We start from the raw sequence: 18516 nt of genomic DNA on the forward strand, positions 1-18516 counted from the left end.
TTTCCTTTTCTCCGGAAAGCAAAATTAATGTTTAAGCCCAGAAACGACCTCTCCAACGGAGGGAACCCCGCTTGGGAGAATTTCGACGAGCTCGATTCAAGTTGACCTTCAACGCTCTCCTTCTCTCTCCTCCTCCTCCCCTCTCCCCTCCCCTTCTCCCCCTACAAAAAGAGATGTCTACGACTCTCCCCCTCTTCTGGGACCTCTCCTCGTCCTCCAAACAGAAGCGACTGAAGTCCTCCGCGGAGCTCATCACGACCCTTCAACACTTCCAGTCCCAGTTCGCTCCTTCGACAGCCAACGAGGACGAAGACGACGACGAGGACTCGGAGAACGACGACGATTCCGCTTTGGACGACGAGAGTGGAGAGGAGGTCGATGGAAGCGACGACGGAGAGGGTGTGGTTGTGGATAAGGAGGCTAGGAAGCTGGACAAGGAGTTGGACAGGAAGAACTCGGAGGATGTGAGGTACTCGATAAGGAGGTTGGTTAGAGGTTTGGCTTCTCCTAGGGAGAGCTCGAGGTTGGGTTTCGCTGTTGCTCTTACTGAGGTGAGTGACTCCTTCATGCTGGTATAGTAGTTGGCCTCGAGGGAGGGAGAAGGGAGAGCAAGGGAAGGAAAGGGAGGAAGGGAGTCGAGCTCGCCGCGAAAGCTGCTTGCTTCCCTTCTCTCTTTCGAGCTCAACTTTCTGACTTTCTTCTTCCTTCCTTCAATCTACACTTCCCACCTGCAGCTGCTCTCCCGCCTAACGACCATCACCCCAAAACAAATCATCTCCCTCGTTCTTCGAGCTTCCCTCATCACCGTCTCGTCCAAAGGTCAAGAAACTCGAGACCTCCTCTTCGCTCGACTCTTCGGTCTCACCTCGGTCGTTCAATCCTCCCTCCTCTACCGACCCTCAGCAACTATCGAGGACTTCAAGGTCGTCGTTCAGGAGCTCATCGAGGTTGGAAAGCAGAAGGCTTGGTTGAGGGAGAGTTGTTGGTGGGCCGTCATCAAGGCCGTCGAGGGTCTCGAGGGAGGAGAGGTCGAGTGGAGGAAGGAAGCTGGAGAGTGGGTCGCTGAGGTTGTGTTTGCCGATCAGGAGGGAAAGATGGATTGGACGCCTGAGAAGGTTGCTCTTGGTTTGAAGATGCAGGGGATTTACCCTGTGAGTTTGGCTTTCACCGTCTCGTTTCCAGCGCGTCTGTTTCCTTCACTCGACTCACCTTCTTTCTTTTTTTTTCGCCGCTCGTAGACTCTCCCTTGGAAGACTCTCCTCCTCCCTCCTTTCAAGAACGCCTCTCTCCTTCACCCTTCCAACCTCCCCATCATCTCTCGAATCCTCAAGGAGGCTTCCTCAGCCGCCGAAGACGAAGACGAGGCTGCTGCCGCTGCTGCTCCTTCGACCTCCTCCGCCCCCAACAAGAACGGAACTGGATCGTGGAAACCTCACCCTCACTTCGTTTGGGACATGATCCTCGATGCCTACTTCCCCAAGGAGGGATCCACCTCTGCTGCCGTCAAGGACAAGGCTGCTTTCTCGGACTTCTACAGGGTCGTCGTCGATGGTGAGCCTCCTTCGCGCGTCTCTTTCTTCCTCGAGCTACGAGAGTGGGTGCTGACTTTGCGTTCTGTTTCGCCTGTCTGCAGAGTCTCTCTTCGACGTCAAGACTTCCTCTGAGCGAAAGTTCTGGGGATTCCAGATCTTCGAGAAGGCTCTCCCTCGACTCCCTGCCTCCGAGATCCCTCTCGTCTTCACTCCCAACTTCATGCGAGTCTGGATCAACAACCTTTCCGGAGAGGATCGATACCTCCACAAGGCTGCTCTTTCCATCGTAAGTTTCATTCTACCCTTGATCACTCCTTGAACGACGCGTCTCGCACGTTTCCCTTCCCGTCGACTGACGCGTCTCTCCTCCCTTCCTTCTTCTTATTCGCTTCGCCATCTCCAGGCCAAGCTCGTCCAAACCATCACCGTCACCAACCCCGCCGTCGGATTCACTCTCGTCTCCCAGCTCCTCGGAAAGAACGGAAACCAAAACTTCGACAAGATCACCAAGACCAAGACCGTCTCTGGAATCCTCTCGTCTCTCTCCGTCGAGGGAGTCAGGGAGTACGTCGTTTACCTCAAGGGAGTCGTCTACAACTCTCTCGGAGCTTCTGAAGAGTGAGTACACCATCACAACACATTGACCTCTTCTCGTTCGAGCGAGTTTAATCGAGGACTAACGCGTCTTCCTTCCTTCGTCGTTCGTTCTTCGTTCAGGTTCGACCTCAAGCGAATCGAGGCTCGAAGGACCTGGGCTTTCGATCAGATGCTCGCTCTTATCAAGAACGGATCCATCCCCAAGGAGGACACCTGGGTTCTGTCGATCATCGAGTTCTTCGTTCTTCACGGACTGTTCGCCATCAAGCAGGCCAACAAGAAGAGCACTTTCGTCCACGTACGTTCACGTCTTCGCTCCCTTCGATCGATCTTAGAGCTGACCTTCCTTTCTTCTCCTTCGTCCTTCACAGCTCCAATCCCTCCCCACTCCCTCCCTCTCCGACTCCCTCCACGCCGTCTGCCGAACTCGACTCTCGTCCGTCCTCGGAGAGCTCACTTCCGAGTCCTCCCTCATCAAGGGTTCGTCGATCTTCCACCCCTTTCTGCTTCTCGACTCGTATCCTAACTTCGCCCTTTTCTTCCTGATCAGACGCCGAGGGAAAGACTTCTCGAGTCCACGGATCCGACTCGACTGGGACCCTCTGGATCTCTCGAGCTCTCGACATCGTTTATGCTCTCGAGAAGGACACCAAGCACGTCACTCTCGTTACTGAGGAGGAGGGACTCGCTGAGGACATCAAGGTCGCCAGGAAGGCTGCCCGAGACGCGTTGGTTGGGTTGGCGAGTGTGAGTCTTCGTCTTTCCTCGCTTCGCCTCTCGAACGCTTGAAGCTGATCGGTTTCTCCTCTCCGTCGTTCACAGGTTCCTAAGGAGAGGAAGGAGACCGCTAAGGGGCTCGAGCTCTTGATCCAGTCCGTCATTCTTCAGTCTTACGACGAGCCCGAGGAGTCGATCGATGTTCTCGAGGTTCGCATCGTTTCTCCCTCTTCCTTTCTCCCTTCCTCGAGCTTATCCTTCTTCCCCTTTCTACCGTCATTTTCTACAGGAGCTCCAAGGATGTGCCGCCAAGATGTTCGCCGTCAAGAAGCCGACCGCCGCTTCTTCGTCGACCAAGAAGCCTCGCAAGACCGCTATCGACATGGAGGACGAGGACGACGAGGAGCCTGAGGATCTCGACCCTATGGATCTTCTTGTGGATGTTCTGATCGGGTTCCTGGAGCGGGCTTCGTCCCAGTTGAGGGCTTTGGCGAGTCAGGTCTTCGGAATGCTGTCTGGAGAGGTTACCGAGAGCACGGTTGATTTGCTTCTTGCTGTGAGTCTTCCTTGCCTTTCTTCCTGCTTTCTCGAAGGTTTGGATATCGAACTCTGTGCTGAATTCTCATCTTCTCGTCCGACTTTTCTTCTTCTAGCAACTCGAGACTCGACCCGTCACCGCCGATGAGGAGGACGAGGAGATGGACGGAGAGGACGAGGAGGAGGGAGACGATGACGAGGAGGAGGAGGATGATGAGAGCGAGGAGGAGGAAGAGGAGGAGGAGGAGACCTCTGGAGACGTTGATCCCGAGCTGAGGAAGCGGATAGCAGAGGCCCTCCAGGTCAACGGTGCCGACGCCGTTGGTGGAGGAGAGGAGGATTCCGACGAGGAGGACGAGCTTCTGATGGACGACGACCAGATGCTCGCTCTCGACGATAAGCTCGCCGAGATCTTCAAGTCTCAGGTTATGGGGAAGAAGGGAAAGAAGGGTGAGTTTGACGCGTCTTCCTTGTCTACTTTCCGATCCCTTCCTCGTCCCGTCTCGCTTGTTCTGACTCTCTTCTCTCCCTTCTTCCCGTCTCCTCCAGATGCCCAGAGGGAAGCCGTTCACTTCAAGAACCGAGTCCTCGACATCATCGAAACCTTCGTCAAGAAACAACCCTCCAACCCTCTCATCCTCCGACTCGTCCTCCCTCTCCTCGAAATCATCCTCAACTCCGGTCCCACCGAACTCCACCTCTCCTCCAAAGCCACCGGAATCCTCGCCAACCGAATCTGCAAGTCCAAGGATGCCATGCTCATCTCGGATCGATCGGAAGCCGTCGAGGTTCTCGGAGAGCTCCATCAGGCCGCCAGGAAGGCTCAATCCGCTCAGGTCGCCAAAACCTGCAGTCAGGCTTCCGTCTTCGTCGCTCGAGCTCTCCTCCAGGATCAGTCTACCCCTTCGTCGTCGTCGGCTACCAAGGAGAACGAACAACCCATCTTGGACGTTTACCTCGCCAGTTTGGAGGACTTCATGACCAAGAAGACGACAAAGGTCAAGGCGTCGCTGTTCTTCGATCTCGTCGCTAGGTTCCCCGTTACGGCTTGGTCGATGAGGGATCAGATCATTCAGTACGCCAAGTCCGATGGAGCCAACGGTTACCGTCAGACCCAGGCGTTCTTGATCCTCAACGAGCTCGTCGGTCAGGTTCCCGCTCTCGTGAGTCTGATCTCTCTCTTCTCTCGTCTCGAGCGTCTCTCGCTTTTCTCTCTCTTCCCTTAACCTTCGCTGACTCTTCCTCTCCTCTCTCTTCCCTTCCCTTCCCACCCTCAGTCCAAGGCCGGACTCGACTCCTCCATCCAATCCTTCGTCCCCGTCTGCCGCGAGGCCATCTACTCCATCCTCTCCTCCGCAACCGACTCCTCCCCCGAGGCCAAAGGTCTCAAGGCCGATCGTCTTCGAGACATCGCCAAGTTCGCCGTCAAGCTCGCTCGTTCCACCTCCACCGTCGTCGGAGCAGACAACCTCGCTTCGACATGGGCCGTCGAGGACCTCACCACCCTCGCTTCCAAGCTCAAGGCCGTCGAACGACTCAAGGGATCGGGAGCCCTTCACGCTCAGCTCTCTCAACTCGTCGAGATCGCCTCGGGAGTTACTCCTTCCAACAAGAAGGGGAAGAAGAGCAAGAAGGAGGAGGTCGCTGCCGTCGTCGTTCCCGAGGTCGTCGCTGGGAAGGTGAAGAAGGGAGGGAAGAAGGAGGAGGTCGTGGGAGCTCCCAAGAGGAAGCTGAAGAAGTCGGCTGGGGACGAGGCGGCGGCTGGAGCACCAGAGAAGAAGAGGAAGAAGAAGACGAAGGTGGTGGAGGAGGAGGCTGAGGTCGAGATGGAGGAGTAGTTTCGTCGAGCTGTCTTTTCGTTTCTTCCCTTCGCGATTGCTTTTGGTTTCGGTGTTTGGTTTGGTGTGTGCTCTACCTCTTTTTTATCTCCTTTAGTTCTAGCTACCTACAGTATCTCTTGGATCTTTGCATGTTAGCTTTTCGCTTTTCACTCCAGGACGAGCCTGAGGAAAGAAGTGAAAAGGATCGACGCGTTCGAGAAGATCTAGAGCTAATGAGCTCGCAGGTTCTGGGCGAGACGTACCTCAGGCCATTCAAGAAGTCAACTGCAGTCTTTCACGACTGATTTCACCCTCTCGGATCTTGCGGCTGCGTCTCAGTGGATGCTCGAAGACGATGCGACGCGTCTGATCACGAAAGCGCGTCTTCTTCTCTCTCCCTCTATACCTTGCGGTTCTTGAGCAGCCTGCACCAAACCACTCTTTTTATTTGATCGGTAGGTAAGTTTCGGCAGATACTCCTTATCTAATCTCGGTAAGGGAGAGGCCTCATCTTCTCCTCGGCTGCCTCAACGCGGGACGAGGCCGCAGATCGTCCAGCTCCTTTTGTCTCTCTTTCTAAAATCATCCTCTTCTGGCTTTCAACGTCCACCCTCGACCCACCTCCCCTGTTAGCTCCCTTCCTCCCTCGTCGGAATCTTTCAGCTCTGAGACCTGGCAGGCTAAGGAGCGCTGAAAAAAAAGACGCGTCGAGGCCCAAGCCTCCAAGCTGTGAAAAGTCAATCGCGGTTTCCATGCCACCCAAACTGGACTTTCAAGTCTCCTTCTTTCGCTCATCGACCTCTAGTCCTTCCAGAAGTTGAAGACAAGAGAATTTGAAGATGCATGGGAGCCCCTGAGGGACGACTCGTCGTCACTTCAAGAGGGGAGGAGGAGGCCGAGGGGGGGAGGGAGCAAGGTCAGCTTTGACTCCAAACTCCCTTCTCCCCTCTGCCTCCCTTCTTGCTTTCTTTCTTTTCGCTCTCTCTTCGCGCCGGGATCAAACATGGGAATGGAACTACGCGTAGGACAGCTTCGTGAAGGAGGTGAGTGCATCTTTCCAGCTTGAATGAGCTCGAGGGAAATCGGAAGGAAGGACGTCGTCCCTGACGAGAATAAGCAGGGCTGACAAGACTTTTCTTTTCTTTTCTGCTCGTTCCTTTTCTCACAGTATGGGGACAGCATACAGCGCTGATAGACTGGTGCGAGTGAGTCCCTGCCTGTCGTCTCGGTTCGAGCAAACGAAGGCGAGGACGAAGGAAGAAGGGAGGGAGAGCTCAAAGCTCGCAAAGACTCCTTCCTTCCTTTCCCTCGCTCTCTACTGGCCCTCTAAAGCACTTCGTCCAGTTCGAAACAGTCCCCCCATCGCTATTGGACCCCTCGTCTGACATCCGCTCTTCGTCTCACTCCTCAGACAAAACTACCAGGTTTCCTCGCATGTCGCAGAGGTCCGTTCAGCCTTCCTCCTCCTCTTCTTCGTCCTTCCCCGCGAGAACTAGAACCTAATCAGCTTCCTTCTTGACCTTGCTTCGGCTATCAGTTCTGGAACACTCTCAGTAATATCCCCTTCATGGGAATGGCCATCTTCGGAGTCTACAAAACCCTTCACCACGGTCTCCCAGCGCGTTTCGCTGCCTCGTACTTGGGAATGGGTTTGGTTGGGCTAGGGAGTGAGTGTCTCGTCTCGTCTCGTCTTTAGAAGCTCAGGGATTTGTCAGTAGTCCAAGCAGTAGAGCGATGTTGATATCGTGCCTGGCTGGAGCTTGTCCTCTTGAAGGAGGAGCTGCCGAAGAAGAGAAGGGAAGGAAGCTCGCACACGAGCTCAAAGCTGACGGTTTGTTTTGATTTTTCTCTCTCCGTCAGGCTTTTGGTTCCACGCGACGCTCAAGTGGGAAGCTCAGGTGAGCCGACTTGGTCGTATCCCTTTGCTCAGGGACGTTGTGCTGACTCTTCTTTTCTTCCTGCCACAACAGCTCTGCGACGAGCTGCCGATGGTCAGTTCAGTCCTCCTCTTTCTTCCTTCGCTTCCCTTTTGCCGATGTAGCCAAACTTTATCCTTTCCCTCCTTATACAGATCTGGTTCTCGTCCTACATGATGTGGTCGGCATTCGACTCCAGTCCAGGCTTCTCCGTCAACTCTTCCTCCATCCTCTCCCTCGTCGGACTCTTCTCCACGCTTATCGCTCTCACCCACCACTAGTACGTTCTTCCCTTTGTGTCGAGACTCTGTTCGTTCGTTAAACTCTCTTCCTCGCGTCGCTCTCGTTCTTGATTACAGCGTCTCTCATCCCAACCCCGTTCACCATCAACTCCTCTTCGGATTCATCCTTATCTCCACCGCCCTCCGAACAACCTACCTCATCCGACAACTCCCCTCCTCTCAAGCGAAGGTCAAGAACGCCATCTCTACCATGTTCGCAAAGGGCGTCGCCAGTTTCGTGCTGGGTTTCGCAGCCTGGAACGCAGACAACCTTTGGTGTGACACGCTGGAGAGCTGGAGGGAGAGGCTGCCGTTCTTCATCGGAGCGTTGTTGCAGTTTCATTCGTGGTGGCACGCGGTGGGTCTAAGCCTCTTCTCTCCTAGTAGATCAACCCGACCCGGATTTCTCTTCTCGACCTCTGCTCAACGAACAACGTCGACGCGTCGAAACTGAAGCTGACTCGCCCTCCCTCCCTCTCTTCTCTGCAGCTCACCGGTCTCGGAGTTTTCCTCATGGTCACCTCAAGCAACTGTCTTCTCACGATCGTCAAGTCGGAAGGCCAAGGAAGGACGTTCACGATGGTTGAAAAGCCGCTCTGCCTTCCCTACGTGAGGGAGGTTTCCAAAAAGTCCGTTAACGGACACGCTTCCTCGAACGGGCACTCGAACGGGAACGGGAAGAAACTTCACTAGCTGGAGAGGAGGAGGTAGGCTTGCTGAGGTGGGAAGAGGAAGGGAGATGTACGAGTAGCGGGAGAGAGGGAGGCAGGCGCTCGCGTCGCGGCTAGAAACTTAGATCTAGCTAGATAGCCTTGCTCTCTGAGCATTTTTTTCTTCGGATTAGCAGATCATCAACTTTTATCACATCATCTTATTTAGCTCATCGGAGAGCCGGTGCTTTCGAGACGGAAAATTGGACGAAACCGCTGCTTCTCGTTCGCGACGAGCTCTCACCTTTCCTTTCCTCCTCTCCCTCGTCTTTCCCCCGAACTCCCACCCTCCTCGGATGCCCAATTCCTCCTTTTCTCTGCTCCAGGTCCCTTCGTATGATACCCTCCGATTCTGAACACACCTCAGCTCAACAGAAGCCGGCCCCGACCTCCTCCGCTCCGTCAACAAGGTCGTCTCGTCGAGGTGGAGATCAGGGGAGGAGAGGGAAGGAACCCTCCTCTTCCGCGACAAGGGAGCAGCATCCACCTTCTTCTCGAGAGTCCGAGAAGATGAGGGGGAGTGTAGACTCGGACGATGAAGGAAGGAAGGTCGCTGGTGGATCGAGAAGGGAGGAGGAAGAGGATGTAAAGATGGAGTCGGTGGATGGTCATCAAGTGGCGAAGCGTTCGCTGGACTTTGGGATTGATCCTTCAGTCAGGGTCGTTCCAGCTACTGCATTGAGTCGCTGTAGACAGGTGAGACTCGTCTATATCTCTTCTTTCTCATCTGGATGTACTGTAGTCGGAAATCTTGAACGCTCATCTCCAACATCTCTCTTTCCAACCTCCTCAGATCATCCTCCCACCTTCGACTCCCATCGCCTCTGCTCCCATCAGCTCTCAGCCAGGAGAAACTTCAATCACTTCGCCTACTCCCTCATCTCTCTCGTCAGGACGAAAGCTCCTCGATGTCTTCCAAGACGTAGTCGAACGTCGACCTCTCGAGTCAGTTCCCTCCCTCCTCTCTTCCTTTCCCTGCAAACTCAGTTTTCTGACTCTCTGCATCTCATTTCGGTTAAACAGACAGCAAGCGAAAGTGGCCCACGAGCTCTACCTTTACGTCAAGACCATCCTCGAAGCTCCACTCATCGGATACGTTCGTTCTCTTTTTTTCGGCGCGTCGTCGAAGACTCGACTCGAATGGTTTCGCTGACCTCGCTTCGACCCTCACAGAACTTCGTCGTCCTCGGGTTCACCCACATCGAGATCGTATGTGCCGTCCAAGCTGCGATCGCTAAGCTGGGGGGCAGATACCTGCTCGAGAAGGAGTTGGAGACGATGAAGAGCGAAGGGGAGGAAGAGGAGCAGATCACGAACGTTGACTTCGTTCTCATTTCCAAGTAAATCCATCAACCTCGTTCTTGGATCAGTCTCGTGCATCTTTCTCTCTCGCGTCGAACGCTCCAAGCTGACCTCCTCGCTTTTTTCGTCCACCGCGTCGTTTCTTTACCAACTCAGCTCCCTCTCCCTCCCTCTCCCGAACAACAACTCTCCGCTCGCCAAGGCCATCAACACCCGATCCCTCAACATTCTCCGACCAGGCAACGACATCAAGCTCCCCTCGTCCGACCTCCTGTCATCCTCAGCGTCCCGTCGCTCGGAGGTTCTCGTCTCGGGGGCTTTCTTCGAGGAAGTAGTTGGGATCTGCTTGAGGGAGAACGCTTCCAGTGAGACTGAGACGTAGTCTGCTCTCTTGTAGCAAGCACTCGAGCTCGAGCAAAGAGGAGAAAGCGGAGGAGAGGACGTTGCCTTTTTTTTGTGGGAGGCCATCGCATTTCGTTTGTTCGTTCTAAAGGATTTTGAACTAGTTACCCTCCCTACGTCTCGGCGCGGCTCGGAGAATGTTGTCCACCCTGAAAAGACGAGCAAATTGACGAAAGAAGAGTCAGTACGTGGGGCGAGCGAGAAGGGGACGCAAGACGAGAAAGGGAGAGGAGAGACTCACCGCAAGATCATCTCAGCCGCCTCACTCGCGCTGCTAACCACCTGTCGCTTGAGCTTGTAAGACTCGGTGACACCCAGCTTCCTCATCGACCCGATCTCTCCGAGGTTCATGTCTACGAAGAAGGACGACAGAAAGAAAGAACGAAAGGTAAGTCGAGGGAGACGAGGCGAGAAGAGAAGAGAGAGACTTGCCGAGTCCAGCATCGCTTCGTCCCTCGTAGTGAGCAGCTCGAAGCTTGGAGACGAGATCGGCAGAGTCGTAACCAGCGTTGTCGGAAAGGATGGTGGGGAGCTGTCGAAATGAAAAGGAAGGAAGACGCGTCGGATGGATGAAGGGAGTCAGTTCCGCGTCTCTTTCCTTCGTTCTTCGTCGACCAACGGCTCCCTACACTCCATCCGTTCCTTCCAGAAACCAGAGACTTTGACCAAGAATGTCAAAACATGACTCACCTGCCTCAAAGCCTTGCTGAACGCCTCAACAGCGATCGCCTTCTTCCCGCTGACCTTCCTAGCCTCCTCCTCCACAGCGTTGCTCATCAACATCTCGGAGCACCCTCCTCCAAGAACGACCCTCGACTCCTTGACGGTTTGCGAAAGAACGGAGAGAGCATCGTGAAGAGATCGCTCAGCCTCGTCGACCATCTGCGAAGTAGCTCCTCGAAGGACGACGGTGCAGGCCTGTCCGGCGGCGACTCCCGAGAACTTGATGAGCTGAGGATAGAAGAGGCAAGAAATGAAGAAGCAGAAGGTGGTCAGCGGGACGAAGGAAGAGAAAGGCCGGGTAGAGAAGAAGGAATCAGACTCACTCGATCCTCTCCAATCATGATCTCCTCGATAAGATCGCACCGTCCGATCTTGACACCCTCGATCTTCTCGAACGAACTGGCGATCTCTCCACCAGTGACCAAAGCGAGTCGCTCGACACCCTCGAAGTCGGCGTGCTCGATACACATGATCCCGTGCTCGGCAAAGAGGGATTCAGGGTAGTTGTAGACGAGCTGTCGGTTGACGAAGCAGGTGACTCCATGGGAGGCGATGAGAGCGACCTTGGCCTTCATCTTCTCCTGTTAGAGATCAAGGTGGAACGAGGAGAGCGTCAGTGAGGAGGAAAGGAAGAAGAGGAGGGAGAGAGACGAGACGAGGGGACGAACCTTCTCAGCTCGCTCCAGCTCAGCAAGCTTTCCAGTTCCGTCGACTCGAACTCGAGCTCCAAAGATCTTGATCTTGTCCGTGTCCATGGCTGTTTAGAGGGGCCAAGGAAGATAGATAAGCGAGCTGAGGGAGGAGAAGGGAGGGAGGAAGGCGGGCGAACAGGTGTTGGCGATCATAATCTTAGCGTTCTCGATCCTCTTCGGCGAGTTGACAGCGATGGTCTTCTCGAGAATGAAACCTGGATACCAAAAAACATGATCGAGAGTCAGCTTTGAAGCTCGCGGCTCTCCTGCGAGGCGAGGAGCTCGAAGGAAGGGGAAGGAGACGCGAAGGAGAAGGAGAAGCTCACCTTCATCGAGGTACGAGTCCGTCAGCTTTCCTCCAACCTTCTTGATGATCTGAATGTTCTCCAAGTCGGTGGATCCCTACATTCCATGTCACGGAGATAAAAAGATAAGTCAGCTCGAGCTCCCGTCGAGGAGGTACGGAAGGTGAAGGAGGGAGGAGGAAGGAAGGCACGGACCTTGAGCCTGAGAACAGCGTCGACGGCGAGGTTGGCGAAGTAATCCTTGTTCTCGGAGAGGACCTTGGACGAGAGGGTAGTTCGAGCGATGTTGACGAGATCTTGACGGAAAGCAGCAGGGTCGGTACTGAGGCAAAGGGAAGATGAAACGAGGATGGATTGAAAAGTCGGTCAGCTTCAGCTCTCCTTCCCTCCTTCCTTCCCTTCGTCCGAGCTCCTCTCTCCCCAACAGCTCCTCCCAAGACCTTGGAAACGAGTCGAAGAAGGTGGGGATAGGGTATAGACTTACGCGTGATCCTGAGCAGCAGCCTCGAGAGCGTCGAGGGCGGCCTTGCTCGCGATCCTGTAACCTTCGACGATGGTCTGGGGGTGGATCTTCATGTTGACCAACCTCTCTCCCTCCCTCAACAGCTCAGACGCCAACACGCAAACCGAAGTGGTACCATCTCCGACCTCGTCGTCCTGTACTTTGGAGATGTTGACGAGGATTTTGGCGGCGGCGTTGTCGAGCGAGATGGATTTCAGAATGGTGGCTCCGTCGTTCGTGACGGTGATCTCTCCCGTAGAAGCAGACTCTGGAGATGGACAAAAGCAGAGAGAACGTCAGCACGAGAAGGATGGTAGAGGTACACATGTGCCGAGGAGGTTGTTGTACGGACGAAGAATCTTGTTCATTCCCTGGAGAAGTAGACGAAGGGAGGGAGGGAAGGAAGGTCAGCTCAAGCTCAAAAGGAAGGAACACCACCTTCGTCCCCTACACGAGCTGATACAAGATTGCTTACCTTGGGACCCAGTGTACTCTTGACGAGATCTCCCAGAGCCATAGCTCCGACGAAACTACTCAATCGAGCGTTCTCTCCTCGCTCTTCTCCAGCCTGCAAACGGTCGAGTCGAACACGAGAGAACAATCAGCTCAGCTCTTCGAGCTCAAACCTCCTCCCCTTCAAGCAGATTGAGGCGTAGGGAACTTACCTCATCGGCAAAAACGTTCATGGTGTTGGTGGGAGAAGGGAAGAGGAGGAGGGAAAGGGAAGGGGAAGGGGAGGAAGGAGGGAGGGGAGGGAGAAGTCGTTGATGGGAGGAAGGAAAGCCGAGGAGCTTTCGAGTTTCGAGGGAGGGCGACGCGAAGAGGGCCTGACGACGATTGAGTCGTCTTTCGGAAAGGGACAATGAGCCTGGCGTACAGAGGAGTCTGTGAGAGGTCGTAAGATCATGAAGCGAGAAGAAAAAAAGCTACGAAAAGAAAGAAGAAAGCCTCGCGTCGTTCCTTCGACAACACCCTCTCCCCCTCAATGCCGCTATGTCTATTCGAATTGACTCGAGCTGTTGACTGGAAGAAGCCCAAAAGAAAAAAGCGTTGTGCAGTTTCAGCGGTCCGCTTCAAGGCACATCAGCGATCGGGAGAGAAGACGAAGAGAGGTGAGGACGCACGCGTCGCCTCTCCGTTCACCACCTCTCCTCTCCCTCCTGGCATCGAGACCAGAAGCCCGCACTAAATCCTCGGAAGCCGGTAAGATGATTGGGAGGGTATCCAGGAGGATGGCCTTGGACTGGGCCTCCGAGGAAGGAGATGATGATCTTCCGTTGAGCGATCATGATTCCTTTGAAAAATAAAGATGGAAGTCGACGGACGAGACGGTCAAAAATCGATGTAGGAAAGTCGGCTCGAAGCTCGAGAGACTCTGCAAAACTAAGATGTTGCTCACCATCGAGTCTTCGAACAACTTCTGCTCCAAACCGAGTCTGTGAAAAGGCCCAAGGAAAAGAGACGCGTCGAGCGAAAGGTCAGCACGGTGGCAGAACGACGCAAAGTCGAGACGCACCGGGAAGACAAGAGAAGCTGAAGCGGACAGCTTGTTAGGTGCTCGTGAGATCCTGATTCTGCGTGACGGGTTGGGGAAGAAGAGGGGCGGTGAGCTCCATCCTACGGTCAAGAAAGTCGAAAAAGAGGAAGAGAGAGAGAACGAACTGAGAGTCTGCTGAACCAGGGAGAAAGCATTTGAGGTCTGATGTCCTGAGGTGAGGAGGTAGGTTCTTTTGAAGCGAACCAAAGGGGTTTTTGTTTGTTTGTCAAGAGAGAGAAAGGAGAGAGAGAGAGAAAGGGACGCGACTCACTTCGCAGACAAGAGTTCGAGACTCCACTTCAGCCTGAATGGGAGGACGTCCTCTGAGGTACGAAGACGCAATCACTGGAGATCTGGACCTTTCCCGTTGAGGTCTTGAACTCGCGGAAGCGTTGTCAGAGCGAGATGGCGAGCGTTCGGGGGAGCGAGAGGAGGAATGAAGGTCGGGAACGGGTTGAGAAACAGTGGACGCGGATGTCGCAGAAGCAGCTCGAGCTAAGGCGTTGATGACCGAGCTTCGCGTGGATCCAATGATAGTGTTGTCCATAGCGCCGCGGGCACGTTCGGCTGGAAGGAGAGGGAGAAAGCGTCCATCAGACCGAGCTGAAATCAAAAACTCGCTGGCCGAACGTACCGTCTCTCGTGTGCTTGAACTGAACGAAGCCAGCGAACTTTTGCCCGACGGTGCGTACTCGTGTACTGATGATAAAGTTAATCTGAGGACGCGGTTTCAAAAAGAACAAAGATGGGAGAGGAGTTGAGCTCACTCGACAATCTTGCCAAACGGCTCGAAGAGGCTCTGAAGCTGTTTCTGCGACAGGCGTGGATCCATACTCTATTTATTCGAACAACAGGACTTGAAGGCTCAGACTTGTCTGAAACAAAGGAAAGGGCGAAACCTCGTTCACGGGAGGTTGACGCGTCGCGGTTTGACGCAAAAAGAAACTCACCGGCAGAAACAGCGTGTACGGATCGTACAGGTCCCGCGAGGCTGCCAAGGAAACATCTCTTGAGGGAGAGTACTGAGATCTTCCCATTCCCAAGAGGAGGAATCGAAGAGGTGTCAGGAGGAGGGAGAGAAAGCGACGCGAAGAGGACAGAGCTCACCTTGTTCGAGATGGGATCGGAATGGGGCCTCGACGGTCGGGAGAGCGAGATCTATCCCTCCTGGTTCACGAGGAAATCTTCCAGGAGTCAGGCCTACCCTTCCGAAGAAGAGGTTCAGGAACGAACGATCGCGAGCTCACCTGGAACTCGTCCATGTCTCTCCTCCGCTCGATGTTCGATCCAAATCTCTCTCGTATCTGCCAGAAGCACAGCGTTATACTCAGTACTCTTTAAGAAAGGAAGTGCAGGGCTCACCTCCTAGCAGTCTCCTTGGAGTCGCCAGCCGAAGGCTTCTCCTTGACTAAAGTCTCCTTCCTTCCCTCAGAAGTCTCAGTCTTCGGCGAAGAAGCTGAGTTGAAAGGCATCCCAACAGAACGGAGAAGATCCCAACATCTGAAGAATAGCAAGCAAACGTGAAGTGCTCAGCGGTCGAGCGAGGCGAGGGACGGGAGGAGGTGTTGTTCGTGGAGAGCTCACTCGAGTTCGACTTCGTCCATGCAGATTTTTTCCTGCTGGGTTGACGATTGGAGTAGAAGCTTTAAAAGGACCTTGATAGATGGCTGGTGAAAACGGAGAGGGGAGGATGGAAGGAGAAAGCTGGAGAAGAGGAGGGAGGGTGGTGATGAGCTCGACTCTTCTCCCTCTCTTCTTCCCCCGTCCTTCCTGCATCCCAAAACTCACTGATATCGATCTCTGTGGCGACTCTTTTAAGCCTTGATGGTCCTTGAGTTCGAGAACGGATGAGAGACCGGAGATGAAGATGGACGTCAAGGGTAAAGTGAAAGTAAACTGGAAAGGAAAGGAAAGGCGAACACCCTCTCCTCCTTTCCTTGCCCTCCGACGATCAGCATCCCTTCCCCTCAAAGTTTCCAACATGCCTTCTCAACCTACCTCTCCGGGACTCAAATCTCTTCCCTCCCTTCCGATCGAGATGAAGAGAGCGATCCTCAGCTTCTGCGACGCTCCCACCCTCGCTCAAGCATGCCTCGTCTCGCTCTCCTTCCTTGAGCTCGCAACTCCCTTCCTCTATCGAGACGTCGTCCTCCACGGACTCAAACACTTTGAGAAGCTCTTCTACGAGGAGGTGAGCATGTTTACACATCTTTCCTCGATCTTCGATGCCCTGAACTGATCCATCCTTTCCACTCGCCTTGGTCTACAGAAACCCACCTCCTCCGCTCCTCACCTCGACCACCTCTTCTCCCTCTCCCAACTTCGATCCTTCACCTTTCTCGGGATCCGAAACGACGCCTTCACTCGATACGCTTTCCGAATCACCCCAGCTCGACTCCCGTCCTCCTCGCCTCTTCGAATCAAGAGGTTGAAGGTTCGATTCGGTCGAGACGACGTCGTCGACGAGTACGGAGAACTCAAGGAGGACGAGCCCAACCCTCTGGATCTCTTCTCGACCATGATGAACCTCTTCGACCCAAAGCACGTCGTCTTCTCCTCTCCGTCGGGAGGAAGACCAGATCAACGTCATCCCTTCCAGCTGGAGCTCGAGATCGCCAACTGGACGAGGGTCAGGAGCTGGTCCTGGTCGAACGTGGTTCTCGTTAGCTTCCTCAACTTCGGCTCTCCGTTTATCAGCACCCTCGAGTTCTTCAAGAACCTCCCCGAGGCATCTCTCTCGATCTCCTTCGACATCAGGAAGAGTAAGAGCCGCGGGTCCTCCTTCGGAAACTCGTGCCTCGCACAGTTGTTCGAGAGGGAGTGGAGGAACACGCCCTGTTGGCATGTCCTCAGGTCAAGGAAGTGATCTTTCGTGTGAGCTCGCAGAACCGAGCCTCTCAAGTAATTGAGCTCATTGAGGAGGTTCTGAAGGAGGATGTGCCCGAAGTGGGGGAGAGGGAGAGGAGGCTGAAGATGATTCGCTTCGTCGCTAAAGAGGTCAGTTCTTTCCCTCCCTTTTCTTGCAAGGAAATGAGCTGACTCTTCTTCTCATCGCTATTTTCGATCTCAGTGATCTCCAACCCATCCTATGCCCTGCATCTCTCCAATCTCGCAACCTGCCATCATGTGAGTTCGTCGATCTTTGCGACACGTCGCTCTTCTGAATCTTCTCTCCTTCTCGCCGCTGATTCGAGCTTGCCTTTTCTCTCTCATAAGCGATGAACCCAACTCACAATTTCATCCCTCCCTACTCGCCTTGTACAAACCCACCTTGCCACGACCTTGAACGTGAGCTCTGCGTTTCTAGCCTTCGTTCGTCAACGACTTTCGCTCGCCCTGACCGTTGTCCCCTTTCCTTCCTCCCACATCCCTCTTACGCAGCACTACTTATGATCCGCAAGCTTGTCGTTTCTTCTCTCATTCCGTCTCCATCCTTCTTCCCGAACTTCGCTCAACGACCCTAACCCTCGTCCTGACGCTCATCCTCTTCTTCCTGCTCTCACAGACCTACCCTCTCAGCACCTTCCGACCGATCGCATCATATCACTGGCGAAGTCTTTTCTTCGATACTTTGCTTTGATCACCATCGAATGACATCTTCACCCGTCCTTCGTTCTCCGCCCTGCGTCGCTCTTCGAAGTCCTCCTCGAAGCTCGCCTGAAGCGCCAACCCTCGCTTCGTTAACTGCCTGGCTCATCAACTAGATCCGGAGTAGAAACTCGACGAGGAAAGACTTTCACGAGCGCTGTTCCCTACCTTTCTCGCCAAGAACGCTTTATTTTCGACCTCGACGCGACGCGAATACCCGTCAACCTTTGACCCTCCCTTGATCTCCTTTTCCCTCACAGACTCTCAGAACCTCCTCCGTTCGACTTTCATACACTTCAGCTAGCTCCCCATACTGAAACTTTCACTCTAATCGGGTCAGAACTCCTACTGTTCAGGAATAGAAGTCTTGGCGACGTCCCTTGCTTTTCATCCTCAATCTTCTCTTTCTTCCTTTCCTCCAACCACATCAAGCTCTCCCATTCCTACATCAACATGTCCTGCTCTACCACCGCAACTCGTCCCGTCACACCATCCTCCCTGCTCCTTCAGCAACAACACGAGGAACCTTCAACGCCTCCTACTCCTCCTCCCTCCTCGAACACCTCCCAACTTCTCCCGCCTTCCCTCAGAGAAATCCTCGATGCCTTCTCCAAGAACGGAGGAGGAGATAGGGAGCTCCTACTCGCCATCCTCTCTGCTAAACGAGCTGAAGAAGACGTGAGTCCCGCTTCAATTTCCCCCCCCTCTCTTTGTTTCCGTCGTCGGGCTATTTCTGACCTCGCCTCTTTTGTCCTCGATCTGCTTCTTTTGTCTTTCTCTCTCTAAAGCGAATTGCGTCCTCCCTCTCCTTCCAAACCCAGCTCTTCCTCTCTCATCAACAACCTTTCCACACGATCCCTCAAATCCAGCATCTTCCTCCAACGAATCAGTTCGACGCACCGCCCTCGCCCTCCTCCCTTTCGTCCTCGTCGTCGTCGTCGTCGTCGTCCTCCAGTCAAGACGGACCTTCCACCCCTCCTCCCACGGAATCCTCATCAATTGGACCCGTTCGATCAGCCAAACTCTCCCTCGTTCGAGCCAATCTCCTCGCCCGAAAAGAGAGAAAGCAGAGGGCGGACGCGTCGACGTCCTCCGTCTCTCCTCGTCCTCGTCCTCCCGCTCCTCGAAGGTCGACGACGCCAACGGAGGTGAGAGGGAGGAGTCCAGAGGCGACGAGGATTTCGTCGAGTGGGTTGAGGGGAGGGACGGGATCGTTCTTGGGAGTGGTCGATGTTGCGTCGTCGGTCAATTCGAGGGCGAAGGAGAGTTGGGTCAGGGGAGGAGCGAGTAGGGATGAGGAGGAGTTGGCGAGGATCAAGTTGGAGGAGTAGATACGTTAGCAGGTGCTAGTTTCG

The 18516-nt window shown here is 54.3% G+C and overlaps 7 protein-coding genes across 7 annotated transcripts; 5 read left to right on the top strand and 2 right to left on the bottom strand.

The window, feature by feature from the left end:
• Positions 1-31: 31 nt before the first annotated feature.
• On the top strand, positions 32-5373 carry POL5 (DNA-directed DNA polymerase). Its single transcript, XM_076640590.1, has 13 exons — positions 32-551; positions 735-1151; positions 1239-1551; positions 1634-1818; positions 1936-2150; positions 2250-2427; positions 2501-2609; positions 2680-2876; positions 2952-3056; positions 3136-3402; positions 3500-3833; positions 3933-4546; positions 4661-5373. The coding sequence occupies exons 1-13, from the start codon at positions 174-176 to the stop codon at positions 5219-5221; spliced, it is 3873 nt and encodes a 1290-aa protein (XP_076496540.1). The 5' UTR covers positions 32-173; the 3' UTR covers positions 5222-5373.
• Positions 5374-5943: 570 nt separating this feature from the next.
• On the top strand, positions 5944-8283 carry BDY24DRAFT_389846 (ceramidase). The gene is made up of 9 exons (XM_076640591.1): positions 5944-6246; positions 6372-6408; positions 6615-6648; positions 6741-6870; positions 7064-7101; positions 7174-7194; positions 7275-7399; positions 7479-7758; positions 7890-8283. Exons 1-9 carry the CDS (start codon positions 6207-6209, stop codon positions 8091-8093), a joined length of 909 nt encoding a protein of 302 aa, XP_076496541.1. The 5' UTR covers positions 5944-6206; the 3' UTR covers positions 8094-8283.
• A 30-nt stretch (positions 8284-8313) lies between these two features.
• BDY24DRAFT_66937 (uncharacterized protein) lies at positions 8314-9725 on the top strand. Its single transcript, XM_076645053.1, has one exon. The coding sequence runs from the start codon at positions 8447-8449 to the stop codon at positions 9452-9454; it is 1008 nt and encodes a 335-aa protein (XP_076496542.1). The 5' UTR covers positions 8314-8446; the 3' UTR covers positions 9455-9725.
• Positions 9726-9855: 130 nt separating this feature from the next.
• On the bottom strand, positions 9856-12795 carry CCT2 (chaperonin-containing T-complex subunit CCT2). Its single transcript, XM_076644629.1, has 13 exons — positions 12702-12795; positions 12512-12604; positions 12389-12407; positions 12019-12304; positions 11730-11856; positions 11556-11631; positions 11367-11444; positions 11206-11294; positions 10861-11118; positions 10505-10765; positions 10247-10346; positions 10056-10167; positions 9856-9963 (listed from the first exon to the last, which is right to left on the bottom strand). The coding sequence occupies exons 1-13, from the start codon at positions 12720-12722 to the stop codon at positions 9915-9917; spliced, it is 1569 nt and encodes a 522-aa protein (XP_076496543.1). The 5' UTR covers positions 12723-12795; the 3' UTR covers positions 9856-9914.
• A 128-nt stretch (positions 12796-12923) lies between these two features.
• BDY24DRAFT_389860 (uncharacterized protein) lies at positions 12924-15459 on the bottom strand. The gene is made up of 14 exons (XM_076640592.1): positions 15362-15459; positions 15158-15277; positions 14936-15073; positions 14821-14877; positions 14681-14740; positions 14524-14602; positions 14341-14408; positions 14208-14272; positions 13845-14140; positions 13699-13763; positions 13553-13610; positions 13436-13472; positions 13161-13330; positions 12924-13059 (listed from the first exon to the last, which is right to left on the bottom strand). Exons 2-13 carry the CDS (start codon positions 15175-15177, stop codon positions 13176-13178), a joined length of 1098 nt encoding a protein of 365 aa, XP_076496544.1. The 5' UTR covers positions 15178-15277; positions 15362-15459; the 3' UTR covers positions 12924-13059; positions 13161-13175.
• Positions 15460-15520: 61 nt separating this feature from the next.
• Positions 15521-16568, top strand: BDY24DRAFT_67034 (uncharacterized protein). The gene is made up of 2 exons (XM_076645054.1): positions 15521-15764; positions 15843-16568. The coding sequence occupies exons 1-2, from the start codon at positions 15555-15557 to the stop codon at positions 16437-16439; spliced, it is 807 nt and encodes a 268-aa protein (XP_076496545.1). The 5' UTR covers positions 15521-15554; the 3' UTR covers positions 16440-16568.
• A 1046-nt stretch (positions 16569-17614) lies between these two features.
• Positions 17615-18492, top strand: BDY24DRAFT_415422 (uncharacterized protein; the record flags this gene model as incomplete). The annotated part of the gene is made up of 2 exons (XM_076643449.1): positions 17615-17839; positions 17950-18492. 2 exons carry the CDS (start codon positions 17615-17617, stop codon positions 18490-18492), a joined length of 768 nt encoding a protein of 255 aa, XP_076496546.1.
• Positions 18493-18516: the final 24 nt, after the last annotated feature.

The sequence above is a fragment of the Mrakia frigida genome (assembly GCF_051309035.1).
Source record: "Mrakia frigida strain ATCC 22029 unplaced genomic scaffold BDY24scaffold_16, whole genome shotgun sequence".
Taxonomy (NCBI): domain Eukaryota; kingdom Fungi; phylum Basidiomycota; class Tremellomycetes; order Cystofilobasidiales; family Mrakiaceae; genus Mrakia; species Mrakia frigida.